Below are 20,534 nucleotides of genomic sequence, written 5' to 3'. Positions count from 1 at the left end.
TGGTCAGCTATCCACAAATTTTTGGCCTTATGTTATATTCAGGATTCCAAAGTTCTGGCTATTTCTCTGGAATATTAATGACAAAATGTTCCATTTTCCATTGCTTTATATTATCATAAAAAGGACCTATTTTTCCAGTAGGTGCAGCTTTAAAGTGTGATAGACATGAGTGCCAGTGAATTTATTGATAATCTTTGTCCCTTCAGTCTTACAGCAGGCTGGTCAACCTTTGGATCACTCCCCAATTCGCCTGTGCGCGCGATCTGGAGAGTATGTCACCATCGACACCAGCTGGAGCAGTTTTGTGAATCCGTGGAGTCGCAAAGTCTCGTTTATCTTAGGAAGACATAAAGTCCGCACGTAAGTTCCAAATGTATTCGGTTTTCTTGCATCTTCAGTCAAATTAGCATTTTAGTCCTGGAGCAATCCAAAGCGTTCTTTATTAGGTTTTTTAGTAAAGAAACTCCTGATAAACTTTACTTACACATCACCATAATGTATTGAGAGGGACTTAAATAAGGAGCAGTATTAAGTTAAACTACTGTCTACAAACTGTTCTGTTTGACACTGATACACCTACTCTGCTATCCTGTGCTATGCAGCATAAAAGACTGTCTGAAATAGATTAGAAAATGGTATGGTGGTTCTAAGTAGAGATCAGAAAACTATAAATAAGAAATAGCATGAGATAGTCTTCTAACATAGGACTGGCTTCCCCGGAGAAAAAAACAATAGCCAGTGTCTGTTATTAGCTTGGAGGAGAAAGGTTGGTAGCTTGGATCTCTTTGGATCTTTTGGGATTGCAGTTGTTGTGCTTTTTCTCCTGGTTTGAAGCTTTCCATGTCTTTTCCTACTCTGTGGGTTATGTGCCATTCCCTATCTAATCCAGGCCCTGTCTTGTCTTTTCTGCAGAAGTCCTTTAAATGAAGATGTCTTTACGGCTCCTAAAGGGGCGGAAATGAAGCCTCTGGACCCAGATATTCAGGAGCTCTCAGAGAAGATCCACAGGATATTGATGCAGGTATAGACCATTTACTTTATTTTCTCATTTCCTTTCCTTTTCTTTGGTTTCTTTGTATAATTTATTATCTTCTTTTGGTTCTTAGTTCCTTTGCCTTCCATTCTTATTCCTTTTTTTTTTTTTTTTTCTTATATCCTTTCCTATTTCCTATCCTTTCTTATCTCCCTTACTTTTCCTTTCATCTCCTTTTCTTTCCTTTCCATTTTATTTTATTTCTTTCTTTGCTTTTTCTTTAAATCATTTCCTGTTTGTGATTTCAGCATTTCTGTGAAACTAGTACCAGTTACCCTTTTGTATTCACACACTCGGTGCAGCTGACTGAACTTACACTTCTCTAATAGGCCGCCTCAAGTAGTTATTTCAAGTGTAATTGAGGAGCTGAGAGTTTTTCTCATTTGCTCGATGAAAACTCTTGCTGAGCAACATCTTTCAGCAGTTTTTAGAAGAGTTATTTGGCTGAAAGCCTCAGAAATATATTTATATATCTATCAGTCTGACTTTTTTCAACCGCTTTAGTTAAGGCTTAGAATGATCCTTTCTATGTTTTTGGTTGTTGTAGTGTTACATTTTCCCACCTTGTACTTTACAGCCAGTACATAGCACGTCCTCTGGTGGTGGGAACGGCAGTGGCGGCAGCAACACATCTCAGGAACCATTTCACTGCAATGCTTCATCCAGCGACAGCAATGCCATGGTCATCGAGGAGGGGACAGAGCCTAAACCTGTACGTGTGACGATAAATATGTGAATGCGTAGCTAATCGGATCTTAGTTATTAATATTATCTGATGATAAGGATATTGGCTTTATTTCAGCTAGTCAAATCTCTATCTGACCTTTGCTAGGAATAATTGATACAAACGAGTCTTGTATGTAAAATTTATTTCATTTAGTTGTAAATGTAACTTTGAAGTTCTAACTGTACAGTATACAGCCAAAAAGTACAGATTATTAAGCTTGGGTGATTCCGGTGAAGAACACTCTTATTCTAGAAAGAAGATGTTTTGGCAATTGTCATAAATTGGGGAATTCACCACTGTTTGTAAAGCTCTTATTGGTTTACGCATTACTATGCTTCTGTGCACAAAGCCAGACCCATAAAGGCATGGCTTGGTATAGAGGACCACTGTGTGTGCCCCTGTGCACAATGCCAGATCCATGAAGACATAGCTTGGTGCTTAGGACCACTGTGTGCGCCCCTGTGCACAAAGCTAGATCCATAAAGACATAGCTTGGTGCTTAGGACCACTGAACCCCTGTGGACAAAAACAGAACCATAAAGTCATAGCTTGGTGCTTAGGACCACTGTGTGCACCTCTGTGCACATAGTCAGACCCATAAAGAAATGGCAACCACCTTACTGCCCCCCCAACCTTACTGCCCACTACAAGCCCTTTCATTTATTGAATTTGTTTTCAGTTTTTCAGTCATGAAGATTTAGTATTGGGTATTACCCAGAGAATGTTGCATTCACCCATCACGGCAATAAAAGTTCAATTTAAAACTTAATAATTAGCATCAGCCAGTCATCTAATATTTGAAAAACAGAATAGAAACTTTATAGATGAGTTACAATCCTAGATGTTTCCTCATTTCTCATTTTGTGTTTTCGTATTCTTTAGATGACATTTCAGGAACTTAGTCAGAATGTGCATACTGTGAAGAGCGGAGGCCAGCAGATGTTTCTGGGTTCCAGAGTCATACGACCACATCAGCGAGGACATTTTCAGGGTATGTTACCCAAATCTTATCATTGTTCAAAAAACTTAATCTTAATTCTGAAAGTAGAAGTCCAGTTACACACAAACAAACCCTCCAGACATTTGAAATTTCATAAAGATCTTGAAACAACCAAAAACCTGTGTCCATATATGATGATTTTAATAGGATTTTACTTTTATCCACCCAGCTCTTGCTCCTGGTCGTACAGTCGTTCCAGCCAGCATAGACACACCTGCTCCTGATACTGTTGCCCCCAGAATCCCTGAAGAGCTAACGAGAAAAGAGACCTCCAACTATTCCTACCAGCAGATCAACTGCTTGGACAGCATCATCAGGTAAGAAAATATTAATAATGGGAAACCAGCTAGGTACAGGAAATTATCTTCCTCGCAGAATAACTTTTATGTTCAGTCCACATTGACCATTATCCATATACTAGTTATATACTTTCACACAAACAAATCCATGTTCAGCGACCCTTTAATGCAAGCTAGAGAAAATAATGACATTTTTTAACATTTAGACATTTCCCCAAGGCTTGCTTCTTGCTTTTGGACTATCAAGAATATTACAAAGTTTGATCTCTCTCCCACACAAGCAGATTTGGAATAATTTTGTTGGCTGTGATTATTATTATTATTACACAGTATTTATATATCGCCAACATATTACACAGCGCTGTACAAAGTCCATAGTCATGTCACTAGCTGCCCCTCAAAGGGGCTCACAAATTAATGTCCCACTAATAAAGACCATATGTCTTTAATACAGTCTAAGATCAGTTTTGAGGGGAATCAAATAAACCTAACTGCATGTTTTTTGGAATGTGGGAGGAAACCGGAGTACCCAGAGGAAACCAACGCAAACACGGGGACAACCTGCAAACTCCATTTAGATGGTGCAAAGGCTAGAGTGCTAATCTCTGAGCCACTGGGCTGCTATATATATTTCTAATGGAAAACTTATTTTCTTGCTTATATTGCATTTTGCAGATACCTGGAAAGCTGTAACCTTCCCAGCACTGTGAAGAGAAAATGTGGCTCCTCATCATATACCTCTTCCACCTCAGAGGAGGAGAAACAGAGAACTGGGGAGAGCGACAAAGAAGGTTAGACCTGGGAAACATGCTTGTACATATAGCAGGGATAAAAAAGGGGGAAATGTTAAAGTCGTGTTTTGCTCTTTGTATCTCTTCACAGACCCCTCGGCTGGCCCACCACAGCGGCGGGATTTGCCTCCTCCACCCACACCAGCAGCAGTGGGCTCATCACCTTTGGCTCCTCTGCCTCCTCTACCACCTAGCAAGGCAGAGAGCGTGGTGTCCATCACCAGCCAAGGAAGCTTCAGCAGCACAATCGTACATGTGGGAGACAAAAAACCACCAGACTCCGGTAATTTGCTTAGGCCAGTCTACTGCTGAGGATTCGGGGTGGAAGGGACTGGTGGACCGATGCTGAAGAACGGACTTGTGTGGCAAAATCTACAACTTGTGTGCAAAATTCTTCCTTTTTTCCCCTTTTTGTGTGTAATGTGGGTTTGTGCAAGGTAGATAGGTGCACTCACAAGACCAAACGGGCATTTTTTTCTACCTTTATCACAAATTGTCTAATGCCAGCTAAATGTTTATTCCATTCTTCCAATTGGAGCCGCTGCTCTAGAACAGTTGCCTGTTAAAATTGTTTCCTTCTGGTGAAGTAATAATAAAATGCACCAGAAAATAAAAGTTCTGCTTATTGGGTAGCTATCCTCTCCAGACTGAAATATAATGGGAAAAAGAGACCCTGTCACCTGGCCATTTATTTTAACAATTAATTTCTCGTAAGCTTGCTCTTTACCTGCTAAATCTAGTGCAGACATCCAGAAACCCTAAAACTTTCCCTGGGTGCCTCCATTTTGGATGTGATGTCAGCAGCCCCCGCAGAGTCAGAACGAAGGGCTTTGTAGCACTTCTCCTGGAATTGTCAAATTTTATAAAGTTAAAATTTACATTGCAAGCAACTCCAAAAAAGGGGATTATTATTGTTATTTGCCATTTTTGCCAAGTGGTGAGGGGAAAAACAAGAAGAAAAATTAAAACCTGCTCACACTACACCCTTAAATCTGGCTGCACCCTGAAGCCTAACTAATGGTGGGTATAGGGCTGCCTAATAAGCAAACTTTGCAAAATAAGGCATGTTCCTCTTTTACACAAACACAGCAGGGACTATTGTTCTTTTTGTGAACTGAAAAGTGTATTTTAACCCTAACTTGGGCTTCTCCTATTTTCACTCTTTGTGTTTGATATCTATATATGCTGAATGTGTTTTGTTCCTTTTAGAAATCTTGTGAGCTGATAACTTTTTCCTCTGCATCTTTCCATCTATCTCTGTGGACTACAGAACACTTCTGTTATATAAAAGAGTAGAGGTGTTTGTAATCTATAGTCCTAAAACCATTCCTGCCCTAGGGTAACAGTGCTTCTTCTACCTTGCCTGCCTTTCTCATTTGTACAAAGTGATGCAGCAAATAAAGAATGTCTTACTAGATATTGAAATCTAACGCACAATTTTTGTCTTTTCTTCCTGCAGCTGAAATGGTGCCTTTGGAGGAGTCATCTTGCCCTGCAGCCCCACCACCTCCACTGCGACCACTGGGGCTGACTAAGGAAGTCCTCTCTGCCCATACCCAGCGAGAGGAGCAAGCTTTTCTAACCCGTGTTCATAACCTCAGCCAACTGCGGGTGTTTGACCCGGTTCCTGCAGGAGCATGGGAAGAGCAGAGCCAGCGGGGACCAAGAGGTCAGTTCTCTCACTGCATTAGTACTGGTGGCCACATCCATATTTTCCTACCTTTCTTGAACCTGATTTCCATGAAGATAATAAATATGCAAATGTTTCAGTTACATTGTCATACATAATTACATTAAAACAGTAATGAAATGCAATCAGTGTAAGTACCTTAATTTGTGTTTAGCATAACTAGATTGATAGAGGGAGCAGCGGTAGAAGGAGCCAGTCCGTTATATTATATTATTATATTATATTATTATTATTATATTATTATTATTACACAGTATTTATATAGCGCCGTCATATTACGTAGCGCTGTATTTTCATGTCACTAGCTGTCCCCCAAAGGGGCTCACAATCTAATATCGCTACCATAGTGATATGTAATTACTGCAGTCTAAGGTAAATTTTCCCCCTGAGTAGCATATGGATTAAGGATTGCAAGTTTTTTGAGATTTGTCTGTAATGCAAATATGCAGGTATTGCAATCTTGAGTGAGATTGCAATACATGATCTGTCAGCTTATTTCCAACCATGCAAAGAGCATTCAGCACACTATTAACCAATGGGCAATAGGAGATTTAATTATCTAATGCTTTTGCTTACAAGAGCATCATGGGACCTAGATTCTTCCCTCTGCCATACATGCTTAGAGACAAATGATGGGCAGCTTCTCATGCAAGCGAAGTTTAATCCATTTCTAGGAAAAGATGCCCATTATAGGGCATAACCAAAATACAACTATTGTATTTTAGTTAAGCTTTGCTTAGATGATTTTAGAGTTAGCCGTTTCTTTTATGATCATGTTATAATACTACTGATTTTTTTTCCTTGTAGGAACGAAGCCTTCTCGATCTCACACCCATCACCACAGCTCGGCCAACAATCTTGCTGCCCAATCACGGGAAGGTACAAACAATGGAGGTCACCGGGGCAAAAGTAGAAAATCCAAAGCTAAGCGCCCAAAACAGGGCAAACCAATGTCGCCCACTTCCATGCTAACCACCAACCACCCTGAGACCCCTCTTCTCCCTCCTCCTCCCCCAGTCATTCCAGGATATCCCCTACCCATGTTCCCCCCTCGACCTCCTGCTCCAGAACCAGCCCCACCTCTCCCTAGATACCCTCTTGTCACACCTATTGTTGCCCTTGTACTTCCCAACTATCTCTTCCAACCACCCCCTGTGGCACCACCCTTTTTCCCTGGAGTTTCTGGGTTTCCTACCTTTAATCCCAATGCTGAAGTTCCCGCACCAGGCTCTGAAGCCCTTCCTCCTACACCAGTTCCTCCCACAACTGTGGCCACCTGCCCACCTCCTCCACCTTCCCGCTCCTCCTCCCCGCCCCAGAGACTCTTCCCATCGCGATGCAGCTCTCCGCTACAGCTTGACCTACTACAGATGGAAGAATTGCCACAACCTAGTGCTACAGGAGGACCAGGGCCAGAGCTGGAAGAAGAAGGAGGAGCAGCCACTGTTAATGCTACAGCTGGAGTACCCAACCCGGGGACAGGAACTGGAGAAGAAGACAGACAGCCGGAGAACTGCATGGTGAATATTTCTGTGCTTAACCAGCTATTTTTACACAAACCACCTGCTATACTTGGCCCAATATCACTATCATTGCCTATACTTTTTTGTCATTCTGTGTCCTTTCGGGCAATACAAATCTTACACTGTTTCTGCGAGATTCTGATTCTATATCACTCTGTTATGTCTTGTGTGCATGTGTACCATTCTGTACCATGCTCCTTTCTTCCGTCCTGCGTCCTTCTGTACCATTATGTACTGTCCAGCCCTTCTCTGTCCTGTCTATATGTGTACCATACTGTAATATTCTCTCCTCGTCTGTTCTTCAACAGTCAAATGTGTACACTTGACAAATGGAACACTCCTAGTTGTGTGTGTGTGTGTGTGTGTGTGTGTGTGTGTGTAACAAATTGTGCGTGTATATATACACTCTTTAACCATGTAGTTGCACCATTTTTTGATTACCTTTTCTACACCACTGTATGTGTTTTATCATTACCTAACATTCAACATTTTTGTTTCTCTCCACATCTCCAGGGTGATCCTCAGGAGTCCTCATCACACCACGATGCACTCTCTAGCTCTAGTGATCTTCTAGATCTCCTCCTCCTAGAGGATTCCTGCTCTGGTACTGGCTCTGCTGCTTCAGGTTCCATGGGCTCTAATGGAGGCAGTACTTCCGCATGTGGCACCAGTGAGTATCCTCGTTTGAGATATTTGATAATTTCTATTTATTATTAGAAAACTGAGAAATAAGACTAGTATTGATGAAAGAAAGGGCCCAATGGTATCAAGTGTCTGCTGTGATGACATGTTAATAGGCTGAAATGTGGAGTTTTACCATTTGTGAGTATCTATGCAAGGAAATTTAATTTCTTGTTGTGTGTCATGTCTGTGACACAGATTTAGAACTGTTATTAGTTTGTTAAATAATATTATTACTTTAATCAAACCTGTCATATAAAACTTAAAGCCAAACCTACACTTGATTGTCCGGCGCTTTCAGCACCACTCCGATCCTTGCTACTATCGAAGAGTAAGTGTGCACATTTTATGGTAGCCTCCCTGAGGTCCATATGACTGTGTTTTGGCCGGCAGATTTTTCTGCAGCATTTCAAGCAAAGCATCGCTTGTGCTTTCCTATAATCTGAAGCACTGTCATCCAGTACAGGATTGCTGGGTATGGTGGGCTTTTACTTTAAATGGCTGGTTTGCTTAAAGTAGTATTCCAGGGACCTAAATCCCTTTGTATTCCAATTTGTAAGCACGTCTTTTTCTTCTCTTACACAGGAAGTAGCGAAAGCAGCAATACCAGCAAATATTTTGGGAGCATCGATTCATCAGAGACAGATTTGAGGGTTAAAAAGGCCGAGCGGGAAGAGGCCGAACGGAAGGTCATCAGATATGTCATGCAGGACCCACTGTGGCTACTGATGGCCAATGCCGACCATGAAGTCATGATGTCCTACCAAATTCCCTCAAGGTTGGACCTCTTTCCATATGTATTTAGCCTGTATTTCAATTGACATCATATGAGTCACGTTATTTATATATTTTATTTTGTTGTATGTACCCACACAGAGACATGGAAAGTGTCCTTCAGGAAGATCGGGAGAAGCTCAGGCAACTGCAGAGAAACCAGCCCAGGTTCAGTGAGGAGCAGAAAAGGGAACTGGGAGAGGTCCATAGCTGGGTCAGAAGAGGACGATTACCCCATGTCATTAATATCACTGTGAGTAATGGCAGATGAATATTACATAGGGTGCCAGACATAACTGGACCTTACTGCAAGGTCCCATTGTGCTGTTTTGGAGTAATCGTTTGTTATGTCCTCCAGTCCTGCACAGGTTGCTCTCCAGATTCTCCCCCTTATGAAGAAGACCTGGACCTCTCAATAATGATGGAAGAGGGAGGAGAGTGCACAGAAGCAACAGAAGAGGCCAGGGCCGAAACCAGTGCCAGTTAAAAAGCCTTCTTGCTTCTTCTGAGCGAATCAGTGACAATCCTAAGCTGCCTTATACACAATCTTGCCACAGTGAATCACTCGACAGACTGAAGCGCCCACGCAATGTCTCTGGGAGGGGGAGAGGTGGACTCGCTGCAAAGCTGACATTTTCCCTCTTCTCTGCTCTGACTCAGCCGCAGTGGATTTCCACAATCCTAAATTTGGGTCTTGCAGAACCCCTAAGTGTTTGTGAGCTACAACAATAACAAACAAAAAATGAGGATTTAACCAGGCCACCATTTTCAAGGATGAAAGGAATCAAGATGAATGTTTATTTTCCGTTATATATTTTTGTAAACTCTTAATTTATCATCTTGTGAAAGTCAGGGGTTTGGGGAATGCTTTATGTTCTTTTGGGCTGCTGGTCAACGTGTTGTTGTCCGCTGTTCTTATGTTTTTTGTAAATAAAAATCTTGTTTTTTATTTCAATAAAAAAAATCGGTTGTTTTTTTATTCCTTACAAATGTGGAGTATGTTACTGCTCTATGACATTGTTTTGTCCAGTTCAAATCATGCAGCCAATAGGAAGAAAGTGTTTAGGAAAATTGGGATGGTTTTGAGACACATATAGTGTGTAATTACACTGCCACCCCACTGGTTTGTATAAAAGTGGCTCCATTTGATGCAAAAAAACTGGACAAAAGCAACACTGCCCCATGCAGTTCAATACAAAACTTTAAAGACTGTATTCAGGATCCTTTGAAAATGCACGCTAGCAGCAAAACGTTAGCTATAAATCTATAAACACTAAAGTGTATTACATAAAAGAGCTCGATAATGCTGCAGCGTACAAAGACTAAAGTCTTCTTATCCAACATCAGTCGAACTCTCAAATGTTTTTTGGCTGAATGGTAACAAATTGGCACAGACTCATCTCATGAAAAGTATTTTGCAGAAAAGTAGAGGCTGTTATATCCACAAAATGTTGCAAACCCGTATGATCGTTCATGGTTTTAGGTGTTTACAAATGTGATACCTGCTTTAGGAGGAATAAGGGAGAGCTTGCAATAAAATCCTTTGCTTGGAGTCTATAGAGGGAGTTTTAGGTTATACTGCCAAACTAAGGAGGATATAACACTGGCAAACAAACTTGTAGACCACTGAAGGATAAACCCCTTCATAGTACGAAGTACCACAAGCTTCTTCATAAGCAGTGATAGGGCCTGTGTAGTACTAAATAAAAATTATTATAGCAAGTTCCTGGAAAAATTTACTTTTATCTTTCATTGAGGAACACAAGAATTTGGTACTTTTGTGCAAAAGCAGTTTAACTCGGGTGGATAAAAACAAACAAAACCCAAAAATGCCCAATGAGGTTCTGGGGCCAGATTTAATGACATTGCACCCAAAGCTGGCACCAGCAGAGGCCACAACTTTCACCTGGCAAAACTTGGAGAATATGTAAAGAGAAGCCAAGGTTGGAAGCCTTGCAACTCTTGGAAGAAGATGCTTGATGTTGGAAGGCTAAAAAGACCTAAATGATTTGTAGGAGTCTCCACAGTAAAAGGAGCTCTATCCTTGAGACCATACACTAGAAAAATGTTTCTGAGGCAGCTAGAGATAGGTGACCTACATGCTGCACCTTCCTAACTGGGGCACATTTGGTAACGCAAAAACTGAATCTGTTTTACCAAATTTAGCCATGGCTGATAGGTAGACACTCACAGGTCAATGTTCTGGCAGTGGAAAGAGATGTCCACACAGCCCTGTTTAAGGTGAAAGACAGAAACTACCTTAGATTAGAAGGAGGTTCCAGGCCTGAGCACCATCTTATCCTTGTGGAAAGTCCAACATTGTTCCTTGCAGGAAAGGGCTGCCAGTTCAGGCACTCTTCTGTCATAGGTAAAAGCCACAGTAAATGCCAATTTGTGCGTTAAATAGAGGAATATTTGTAATGGTTAAATGGTGATTCCTGGAGCACAAAACGTACCAGCAAGGGGAGCTTTTCTTTGGAACCAAAGGCCTTTGAATACCATATTAGAGAGCAGGTCTGGATACATCAGAGTTGGTCCCAGTGCTGATTTTGGAAGATTTAGAATCCATATGATCCTCTGAAAAGTACTCAACTGTTTTCTCAACAGCATGTCATCCAGGTATCCTACAATGGATATAATAAAGGAGCACAACAGGGCTAGCACTGGGGCTAAAATCCTTTGTGAGTCCTAGATGTCAAGTCTAAAGGTAGAGCTCAAAGCTATGTATGAGGATCCCACTGCAAACAGCAGAAAACCTTGATGTGCTGGGAATATTGGGATATGCACACATCCTTTTAAGCTTTCCTGGTAAAGGGAGGTGATGACCATTCAGGTTTATCTCATATAGAATTTTTGGATCAAATTAATGTATTTAGTGCCTTGAGGTCCAGGATTGGCCCTTTTGGGTTGGAAACAATAAACAGCTTGAAAAAAAAATCTTGAAAGTATTCCCTTGTGGGAAGTAGGGCAATAAGTTCCTTCTCCAGAAGACCAAAAAGTGCTCAATGGGAGATTGGAGAACTGAAGGAGACGCTTGGACTGAAACTCCAGCTTGTATTCCTGAGAGACTACAACAACTTCTCACTCATATGAGACTGATGCCATCAAAGTGTCCAGGACAAGCACATGCTGATCAAGACATGTCTCAGATTTGGGAGATTTAGAAGAATTTCTTCCAAGAATTTGTAGGAGGAGCAAGATCTCTGCTTGAAAAATCTTGGCAACAATAAGATTGAAGAGGACTCAGAAGTCTGTGGGCTTTTTCTGCTGAGATGAGCACTATCGCCTCCAGTAGCATCTTTAAAGATCATACCTTTAAAGCAGGTCCATAAAAATCTCTGTCCTTCAAAGGACATACAAAGTAATTGCCCTTTTTGAAGCAGGTCCAGCACTTTACCTATGGTGATCAACGTAGGTGTTCAGACAGAAGATCCATGCAGGAGATGAGCAAGGAGGCTTCAAGCAGTAATATTAAGGCTTCAGACTTTTGTATTGCCCAAATTATTGTTTGGCAAAGTCATAACTAAGACATGATGAAGAGCAGGTTCCACATGTAAAAATGAAAATCTGCAGGGGTATTGTAACCTCTTCTCTGGTACTTTGTTGAAAGAAGCATATTCTACTGGGACAGTAGTTGCCTTCTTAAGGCCAGATACTACCAAATCCACAGCTGCAGTAGGTCACTATAACAAAGTCGTCCTTAAACAAGTACAAGGCCAAAAGCCTTTAGGAGGTCAAAAATGACTTGAAAGTGAAACGGGAAGATCTTTTCTGCCTTAGGGAAGCTAAGATATCAAAGACTGGAGACAGACCACATCAAAAAAAAAAAAAAAGGAAAGCATTCTCTTTTACCTTTAGTCTTTACGGTTGTTGACTTAAGAAAATCACTGAAGCTTGCAGTCTACGCAATGTCTCCAAGGATAGGCTGAGCAGAGGACATGAAAGCTGCAGGCATCTGAACTATCAAATAGGGCACTGAAGGCAGCTCCCAAATAATTAGTAGAATGCAAGATGGGAATACCTGAAAGTGGAACTTTCAGCCTTTGAAGGACAGCTTTGTATAACCCCCCTTGTAGACGTGATAAGTGTGATGGACAGGCAAGGCTTAGGTTTTAGGAAAAGACTCTGGAATCTGGTATTTGGAGAGGCCCGTGTTACTGGAATCAGCAAGAATGGACAAAAGGCTGAAGTTCTACTTGGCTCTACAGGACAGGAACAGGCAGAAGGTGCTTTCTCCCCAATAAGAAGCAAGAGAAAGTGAGGACTGCAACATTATACCCAGCAGATAGTCAGGGTTGAGTCCCTCAGGATTAACCCCAGGACCAGCAGACTTGCAAGAATCTTAAAAGGGCTCCCAACAACCTAATAAAGTAGTTCCCCTATGACCAAACAGGCCTATTCACTTTAAATTTTTGCAGACAGGGCAAGTAGCAATGCCAGTAGATTCAGACTTGAAAAGGTTTTTTGCAGCCAACGTAACAGGGATGAGGTCTGGAAAGCAGCTCTATGTAGAGCCCCAGCACCCAGCGGTGCTACTAGAAGGCTGTTCCACATTTCCAGTCTAGCAGCTTCCATTTATACCTCTCTTGGCTTATAGTTATTGGCTGTCCAGAGGATGCACATAAGAAACACAGTATTATAAAACATACTAACATACCAACAATATCGTTTACCAAATAAAAATATCAGACTTTTTTACCAAATAATTTATTATCCCTTCATACCAAAAATATAAATTTTATTAGAAATTGTAGAATAAAAATTTTTGGACTATACAGGAATCTAACTGCCATGTGACTAATGCTCTCTGATCATGTGACACAAGACGCGGGGCTCTACTTCCTGCAGCTGCAGACAGGTTAGTGCGGGAGGTGATGGGACTTGAGTCACGTACTCTCTGTCTCCTCGGGTGAATCGGGTGAACTGGGGTGCTGCGGATGGTAAAAAAGTACCAAAAAAAAAAAATCTCAGTCAGGTAATAGAAAGAATACGAACATTTAACACGGACCAAACAATGTGCTCCAAATAAAAACAAAAGGGAATTTGAAACTATAAAATTATCAACAATACAATTTTCTACCCCTTTTAACCTGATCTATCCATTTCCACATATTGAAATGGCTATCACAGTTAAACCATGCACATGTGATTCCAATTTCCTACAAGTTTAATTCAAAGCTGCAAAGATGAACTTTAAAGCCACTTAAAGTGGACCAGAATGCAAAAGTCTATATTTGTTACAATAAAAGGTGTGCAAAAGCAGCAGTCTCTCTGCAGAGGTCCAACATGTTTCCTGTTAAGTCAAATCTTTATATATTTGAGAGGTCAGGTCACGACTTCAGTATATATGTCATTAGCATCCAGCAATCAAAGACAAAAGTCTGCATACATTACCTGAGGTCTGAGCTCCACTACTTTCACTTTGTCTGAATGTAACAACCAGGGGGCGAAACACGGCTGGGCGGGTCATGAGGAAGATCACATGATCTACCAGGGCATCTTCACTGTGCTCTTCACTCTGCAGAACAGAAGGTGATTGGACACATTAAATAGTGTGTAGGCCAGAGAATGAGACAGGAGGCGATCTGGAGCTTACACAACTCTCTACTTGTCTCCATGTGACAGTGCTGGACCAATCACCAAGCACAAATGTGGTCACATGATAGAGAGAGTGGGTCACATGCTCTACCACACCTGGAATTTTCTTTTGGCTGGTTAGACTGGCACAGGTTTCAAGCTTATATATTGGTGGAGAGAAAGGTATTAAAGTGAACCTGGTATTTTTCCTTGTAGGAGGGAAGCACAGGTTCACCCACAAGCTGAGATTTAAAGCCGCTGGGTGAATGATTGTATACATCTCAGTACGTCTCTGTCCTTGGAATAGAGATGAAGGTATGTGCGTGGTGAGAATTGCTCGTCCTTGTCCTTCAGTTTTCTTATTTGCACAATGGTAAAGAATGTAATAAAAATAGCCTTGGCATTAGGAAAAGAATGAAACCTACCGGTAACTCACTTCTGCCGCGATTCCTCACCGTCACCCTTCCTCTAGCTAGAACTTGTCTCTGCAGCGCCTCCCAGAGGCTGTTGGGAATAGCTAGGAGCACACAGATTGCATCGTCCTGAAGGTACAACTGGACCTCCCCGGATCCGTCCTCTGCCTTCACACTGAGAAATGAAAAAGATGAACGGTGGACACGCGAGTATAACACAGCCTAGAAAAATTTACAGGAACAAGAAGACCCCATTCGGTATGCTGTGCAATTATTATTGAAGAGCGCCAACATATAATGCAGCGCTGTACATTAAATAGGGGTTACAAAGGACAGACAGATACAGACAGTGACAAAGGAGGAGAAGAGTACCCTGCCCCGTGTGCAATACATTACATCCCCCTCTATGCTGTGCTCTGAACACTGTGCTGTATGGTATATACTCCATCCAGTTTATTGGCACCTTATTGCTATTTCTGTACCACCCAATCTATTAGAGGTGAATTTTGCAGAAATCTATGTTCCGGGACAAAATTCTTGAGAACCCAACCTGGATGATGGCTCAATCATGGATTTCCCTGTGTAAGCATCACAGTTCGGAGTGGGTGGCCAGCACACTGACAATTGGTGGGCTATATGTTTGATGGAACCTAATGAAGACCTATAAGGCTCAACCACAGCAAGCAATGCTCCATTATTAATATTATTATTATTATTATTATTAATATTAATTAAACACGACTTATATAGTGCCAACATATTATGCAGTGCTGCTCAATCTATTCATCTGACAGTGGAGCATTGTGGGTAGTAGCGGGTGCTTTATCTGGTACATAAATATTTTCTACAGTAAGCCAAGAGAAAATAAAAATGCTTATTTGGTTCAATTTAACATTCAATTTTCCTAATGCATATCTAAAGCCAAATCAAATTTTTTAGTTTTGAGCAGGAAGGTTTCTATCTGCTTGTCTCCCATTAGGTAGATCTTCTTTCACTTCCTGTACTGAGGTAACAACAGGAAGTAGTAGAATTTTTCTCCAAAGTGGAAATTTTATTTAGACAGCAGACAACGGGTCTGGTGCTGCAATATTTCTTTTCACCTTTTGTTTTGGTGACAACATTTTGGATTTTCGTATCACTTGCTGTCCTAATAACAACAATTAACAGGAAACAGGAGAGAAAGCTTTTTTTCGGTTAAGATAAACTTGCTTATTGAGTTTTGCTATTAGTCAAATGGTACCTATCAGTCTTACTTCGCTGTCCCTACAACAAATGCAGACGGTAGGAGCTGTGGACCCAACTGGCTGAATCATAATGACAGTGAATGGATCTGCAAGTTATTAAAGAAGGATGAGGATGTCAGCCCAGAACTTGCACCTTTAAAAGTAAGTCAGCTTCCATCTGGAAAGAGAGTTGGGGAAAGTTGTATTTTACTCACCAAGCCTTTGCTCGGAAGACTCCGGACTGGGAGGTGCAGAAAGGCGAACGCTCACATGATCCCTGGGGAAGGAAACAGAGGACAGATGGCGGCTCTCAGATTTATGACAACCACCACAGATCACGGATGACTGGCTGCTTCAGACACTTTATTTGGTTATTGAAGCAGATGATCTCGGCTTCTGCCAATTTGAGTTGCCCAAGGCCACCAGGAAGGTTCCAGTGCAGATTTAAACCAGAACCGGATCTGCCACTAACCAGGGCCTAAGGCGGCACAAAATGTGACAAACGCCCACACACTTTTCCTGCTGCACTTCTGATAGCTCTTATTCCAGATCCCGCTTTCCTTGGCCAATTACAAAATACTTAACGTTCTGTGTTTGGCGAAGGTGACGGGAGGAGAAACGAGAATTAGCTGCCATAAGTCAGTGCATGTTGAAACATGAACATTAATTAAGCTCATGCTGAGGATTAAAAATGGCGGCACGTGGCATTACTTTGTGTAGCTACAATTGAATAGAGAATTTTGAATAGAGAAACATGTGGGCACCATAGGGGTAGGGGATATCCTAACCTACCTACCTGGGTGAAGGTGCTGTAACACATAGAGCAGTCCCAGGACAAGGTGACACTGAGGACACAAGTCACCAAGCACACGGCACGCTGAGGGGATGGCACGCCGGAGAGCTGACTGAACAGAACGAGAGATGGAGGGGGGAGATTCTCACTGTATATAGGAAAAACATAAAAATAACAATATCAGGAAGTCATATCATAGTGTAAACTGAAACCTACAATATTAGGCCCACATCTGCAAGGCAATACAACAATACAATAGGTCCAGGGGGACATAACAAGGACTTACACCCCTTGCTTCCCCAATCTTTGCAGCTGGCACCTCCTTCTCCAGTGGACGCTCTCTAACCCCTAGACTTGCATAGGAAGTTTTTTTTTTTCTAAAAATATGTTTTAATCTTGTCAACTTTTTACAATTACATTACTAAAAAAAGTTGCTGTTGCAGGCAATTCGATTGGACAGGATTTACGAAGGTGGATGGAGCCAGTAAATTCAGGTAAAAATTAAAAAGTGGGGAGACAAGGGTTTTTTGGCCAAGGGAGGTAACAAAACACCATGTGGTACTTTATCCTAGGCAAGACTAGTTTTAGGGGTTTATAACGGCTGACAGGTTCACGCTTTCAGATCAGAAAAAGGTGGGGCAATCACCCAGCTGACCCTAAATACCCTAAAACCTTCATCACCGGAGAAGATGGAAGGGGAGCTTGGCCTCTAAGCCTATTTAATGACATAATGATTCCTTCACAATGACAGGTACTCTTTATTGTTTTATTAAATCATATGGCCCAGCATATACCTGATCTCCGTCGGGGGGCTAAGAACTCTGATGTAGGTGGTAGGTACGCTGCGGAGATAAGTTTTGCCAGACCTGAAAAAAAGAGAAAAACATAAACGGGTCAGCAGCAGAACAAGAAAACAAATAGGGAAACAAAGTGTACCTGTCACCTACAGGCCGCAGGTGGTATAATGCAGTTCACAGATCCTGTGACCCCCAACAGGTAGTGTATGGAAATCAGCAAGTAAATGCCATCGCCCATAATGCACCTCCTTTTTTAAAACAGGCCCTTCCAGTAAAAATTAGAGCTGATCTGCGTTTTGTGCACATCTCCAAGGCCCAATCAGCCCTCTTAGTTGGTATTTTGGACTACAGAACAATTAGTCCAATATAAGGGTAGGTGGGGGTGGATTAGTATTGCAAAGGCAACGGGTCAGGGCCGACACTGCTCATGCTACAAAATTGAAGAAGGGTTGTCAGCCCACAACAGGACAGCTGTGCACATTTTCAGCAGATGAACAGGTAGGTACCTGCAGGGTATACCCAGTGTTCTCCCCGACCCCTTTTAGTTGGGTGCACCACCCGGCAATTTTCAGTAACCACTCGGCTGTTTTTGTTGGGTCACAGTACAGGGGCCGCTACCTGTTTATGGTTCCTTTCCATACACCTTAAAAAAAATTCTAGGTTGAACACTGTATACCACAACACAGATAACTGTGCACGTAATTCGGATATTTACGGTATATTAATAAGAATGCATGCAATAAAGTACCGACCTCCCTGGCTCTCATGCTGCTTCAGTACCTTCTGACCCATTAGAAATTACTAATGTGGGGCAAATATACAGATGAGGTTGTTTGATGTCTTCAGATCTGCATACTTACCCCTGGGGTCACACTAAGCCAAACACACCTAGGTGAAGTGAGCAGTGGCTGAGTATTCTTTTTTTATATATAAGGATTAAGTTTAAAAATTAACTATTGATGTTTTTTAATTAAAAAATAGGGCTCGTCCGGGATTTGAACCCGGGACCTCTCGCACCCAAAGCGAGAATCATACCCCTAGACCAACGAGCCAGCTGATGTTACAGGGTAATATGAGAAGTATTTAGACAAGGATACGTGTCCTTTACATGTCCATGGAAAGTGTTTGCTTGTCGCTGCATTCACCAGTCCTGCAGGGTGAATCCTGGAATCTAGTCAGACAAGTCAGCTGGTCTGAGCAACCTAATGAAAGCCGGCTAAACATGAAATGACTTCCTGAACAAAGGCAGCTTCTGTATTTCTATGCAGGTTTATTTTAAGGTCCTGTTAGGACTTTTAATTTTTTATTTAACAGGCAGACTATTCAGTCTCTTCTGCCACAGATCCTTCTGATTGCCTGTTAGGGTCTTTATTGTATTCTATACAGGTACCCATGGCTCAGGGTACAGGCTTGGCAGGGTTCCATGCTGACATAAAGCAGCTCTGGTGCACAAGTGAAGGAGCTACGTCATCCCCACCTGACCAATGAAGATGGCCAAAGACATTGAACGCAGAAGGGACTTTGAACCCAGAGGGAGAGGGCAGCTGTGGGTAGTGCTGGAAGGTGACACTTGGGCAGGTAGATCGGCCATAATGTGCAAATATGTTGAGCATGTCTGCACATTAAGGTATTGGTGTCCTATCAGATCATGCTACGCCTTGCATCTCTCCTGCCCTGGAAGTGGGCAGTGCAGTGATCGGTAGCACAATATGACAGCACTGTCTGCTCATCATATCATGCTACTCTGTGTTACAGCCCCCCAAACCATGTTTTGTACAAACCAGAAACTTTAAGGGCATACAGAAAACCCCGATGGCTATTAGCACTCCAAATTGCACCCCTCCTAGCCTGTGGGAGTTTCAAGATATGACGTCACAAGTTTAAAAACATGAACACATCAAGGGGTGCAATTTCAAGACCATGGTCTCCAGGGGTCCTAAATTGAGCTCCAAGGGTCCATGACTTGCAAAATCCATTTAGGGCCCCTTTGGGCCAGGGGTCTTGAAATAAGGGTGGGTAGATTTTGACCCTCTAGCTATAAAAGAACTACAAGATGCCCTATCGGCTAGCAAAGTTTTTTCATACAATACCTTGACACTTTCCTCTCCAGCTTCTGCATTAGCACAGTGGCCCCAGGGAGCAGCCCCAGCGGGTAGCGGCCCAACGTAAGATCCAAATAGACTGCTACTGACGAATGGCTGTCTGGCTGATTCAGGATCACCTTGATGGAGACACCGGCTGGAAGGAAGTTGTCTGTGGAAAGAAGATTATGGGTCAGTGCAATACAATTTCAGCTGCCGCTTGGAGGATACAATGCTTACCGTGAAGAAGAGATCGGCGCTGAGGGTGAGTATTCTGCATGTCACACATGGAACGAGAGGACACCATGCCAATCACAGACACCAGAGATCCACTAGAACTGGAAGACAACATGAGAGGGGTCACAATGTGAGCAATAAATCCAATGAATAGATAATGAGAACATTAAAGTGGACCTGCCACTCAGCTGCAATATTATGTGAAGACCAAGCTGCAAAAAGAATAGATTCAATAAATGACACCTTGATGCCTTATCTGCCTGAATTCAGGGATTGATTTGATGACCAACCCACCCTTGCGGGCACTTTAGCACTAGAGTAATGGTGAAACTTCTGCACCCAAAACAGGTATGAAGCCAAAATTTGCATTGGGCTTGGGCGACTTAATGATATCTTCACACTGGTGTTCCCGGCCCGCCTTTAATTCTGGTCATTACAGGGGAGGGGAGATTCAGTCCGGTCATTCACTACAATGCACAATGGGCAAAGTCCAGAGAATGACCTCCCCTCAATGTATGGGACGTGTATAGGAAATACAGAAGCCATGCAGGTAATTCACCCAACACTGACAGATAAGATAAAAAAAAGGTTACAGAACAGATAGCTCACCTGCCCTTCACTGCCTTCTCTATGGAGAAGCTGTCAGCATTGTCTGAATGTTCAGAGCTCTGTGTACACAGAAAGAAAACATCACTTATAATGCAGATACCAAATACACATCTCAGCCACATTATACAATGTGATCTATACCTCCACATCTTCCAGTACCCAACCATCGAGGACCTTCAGACACTGCGAAGCGCGCGGCATATCCATGCAGCACTCAGATAACGAATCAAATATTCCAGGATCCTGCAGAATACGAAAAGTAAAGAGAGCTATAAACCTCATAGAC

At 42.2% G+C, this 20,534-nt stretch overlaps 2 protein-coding genes and 1 non-coding gene across 7 annotated transcripts in view; 1 reads left to right on the top strand and 2 right to left on the bottom strand.

Annotated features, from left to right (window-relative positions):
• PER1 (period circadian regulator 1) overlaps window positions 1-9,482 on the top strand; it is a 45,492-nt gene extending 36,010 nt beyond the window's left edge. For 4 of the 5 annotated variants that reach the window (XM_072399368.1, XM_072399367.1, XM_072399369.1 and 1 more), the window contains 13 exons: window positions 207-360; window positions 913-1,021; window positions 1,611-1,745; window positions 2,643-2,751; window positions 2,930-3,077; window positions 3,735-3,850; window positions 3,942-4,133; window positions 5,310-5,519; window positions 6,348-7,060; window positions 7,577-7,733; window positions 8,330-8,522; window positions 8,621-8,771; window positions 8,877-9,482. In XM_072399368.1, the coding sequence (XP_072255469.1) occupies window positions 207-360; window positions 913-1,021; window positions 1,611-1,745; window positions 2,643-2,751; window positions 2,930-3,077; window positions 3,735-3,850; window positions 3,942-4,133; window positions 5,310-5,519; window positions 6,348-7,060; window positions 7,577-7,733; window positions 8,330-8,522; window positions 8,621-8,771; window positions 8,877-9,005 (2,516 nt within the window). In that variant the 3' untranslated portion in view covers window positions 9,006-9,482. The remainder of the gene's footprint in view (window positions 1-206; window positions 361-912; window positions 1,022-1,610; window positions 1,746-2,642; window positions 2,752-2,929; window positions 3,078-3,734; window positions 3,851-3,941; window positions 4,134-5,309; window positions 5,520-6,347; window positions 7,061-7,576; window positions 7,734-8,329; window positions 8,523-8,620; window positions 8,772-8,876) is intronic. The other variant, XM_072399370.1, reaches the window with a different exon arrangement.
• A 3,727-nt stretch (window positions 9,483-13,209) lies between these two features.
• CTC1 (CST telomere replication complex component 1) overlaps window positions 13,210-20,534 on the bottom strand; it is a 24,675-nt gene continuing 17,350 nt past the window's right edge. Inside the window, exons 15-24 of the mRNA XM_072399364.1 lie at window positions 20,390-20,491; window positions 20,249-20,307; window positions 19,643-19,740; window positions 19,412-19,574; window positions 17,319-17,390; window positions 16,528-16,672; window positions 15,947-16,008; window positions 14,521-14,683; window positions 13,913-14,036; window positions 13,210-13,449 (exon numbers count right to left, since the gene is read on the bottom strand). Coding sequence (XP_072255465.1) covers window positions 13,316-13,449; window positions 13,913-14,036; window positions 14,521-14,683; window positions 15,947-16,008; window positions 16,528-16,672; window positions 17,319-17,390; window positions 19,412-19,574; window positions 19,643-19,740; window positions 20,249-20,307; window positions 20,390-20,491 — 1,122 coding nt within the window. The 3' untranslated portion in view covers window positions 13,210-13,315. The remainder of the gene's footprint in view (window positions 13,450-13,912; window positions 14,037-14,520; window positions 14,684-15,946; window positions 16,009-16,527; window positions 16,673-17,318; window positions 17,391-19,411; window positions 19,575-19,642; window positions 19,741-20,248; window positions 20,308-20,389; window positions 20,492-20,534) is intronic.
• Window positions 18,302-18,373, bottom strand: TRNAP-UGG (transfer RNA proline (anticodon UGG)). The gene has a single exon. It is a non-coding gene; the product is annotated as a tRNA-Pro (tRNA).

Source organism: Pyxicephalus adspersus, chromosome 2 (genome assembly GCF_032062135.1).
Source record: "Pyxicephalus adspersus chromosome 2, UCB_Pads_2.0, whole genome shotgun sequence".
Classification (NCBI taxonomy): domain Eukaryota; kingdom Metazoa; phylum Chordata; class Amphibia; order Anura; family Pyxicephalidae; genus Pyxicephalus; species Pyxicephalus adspersus.
The sequence above is the reverse complement of the archived record's forward strand: the minus strand, read 5'-3'. Positions and strand labels throughout refer to the sequence as shown.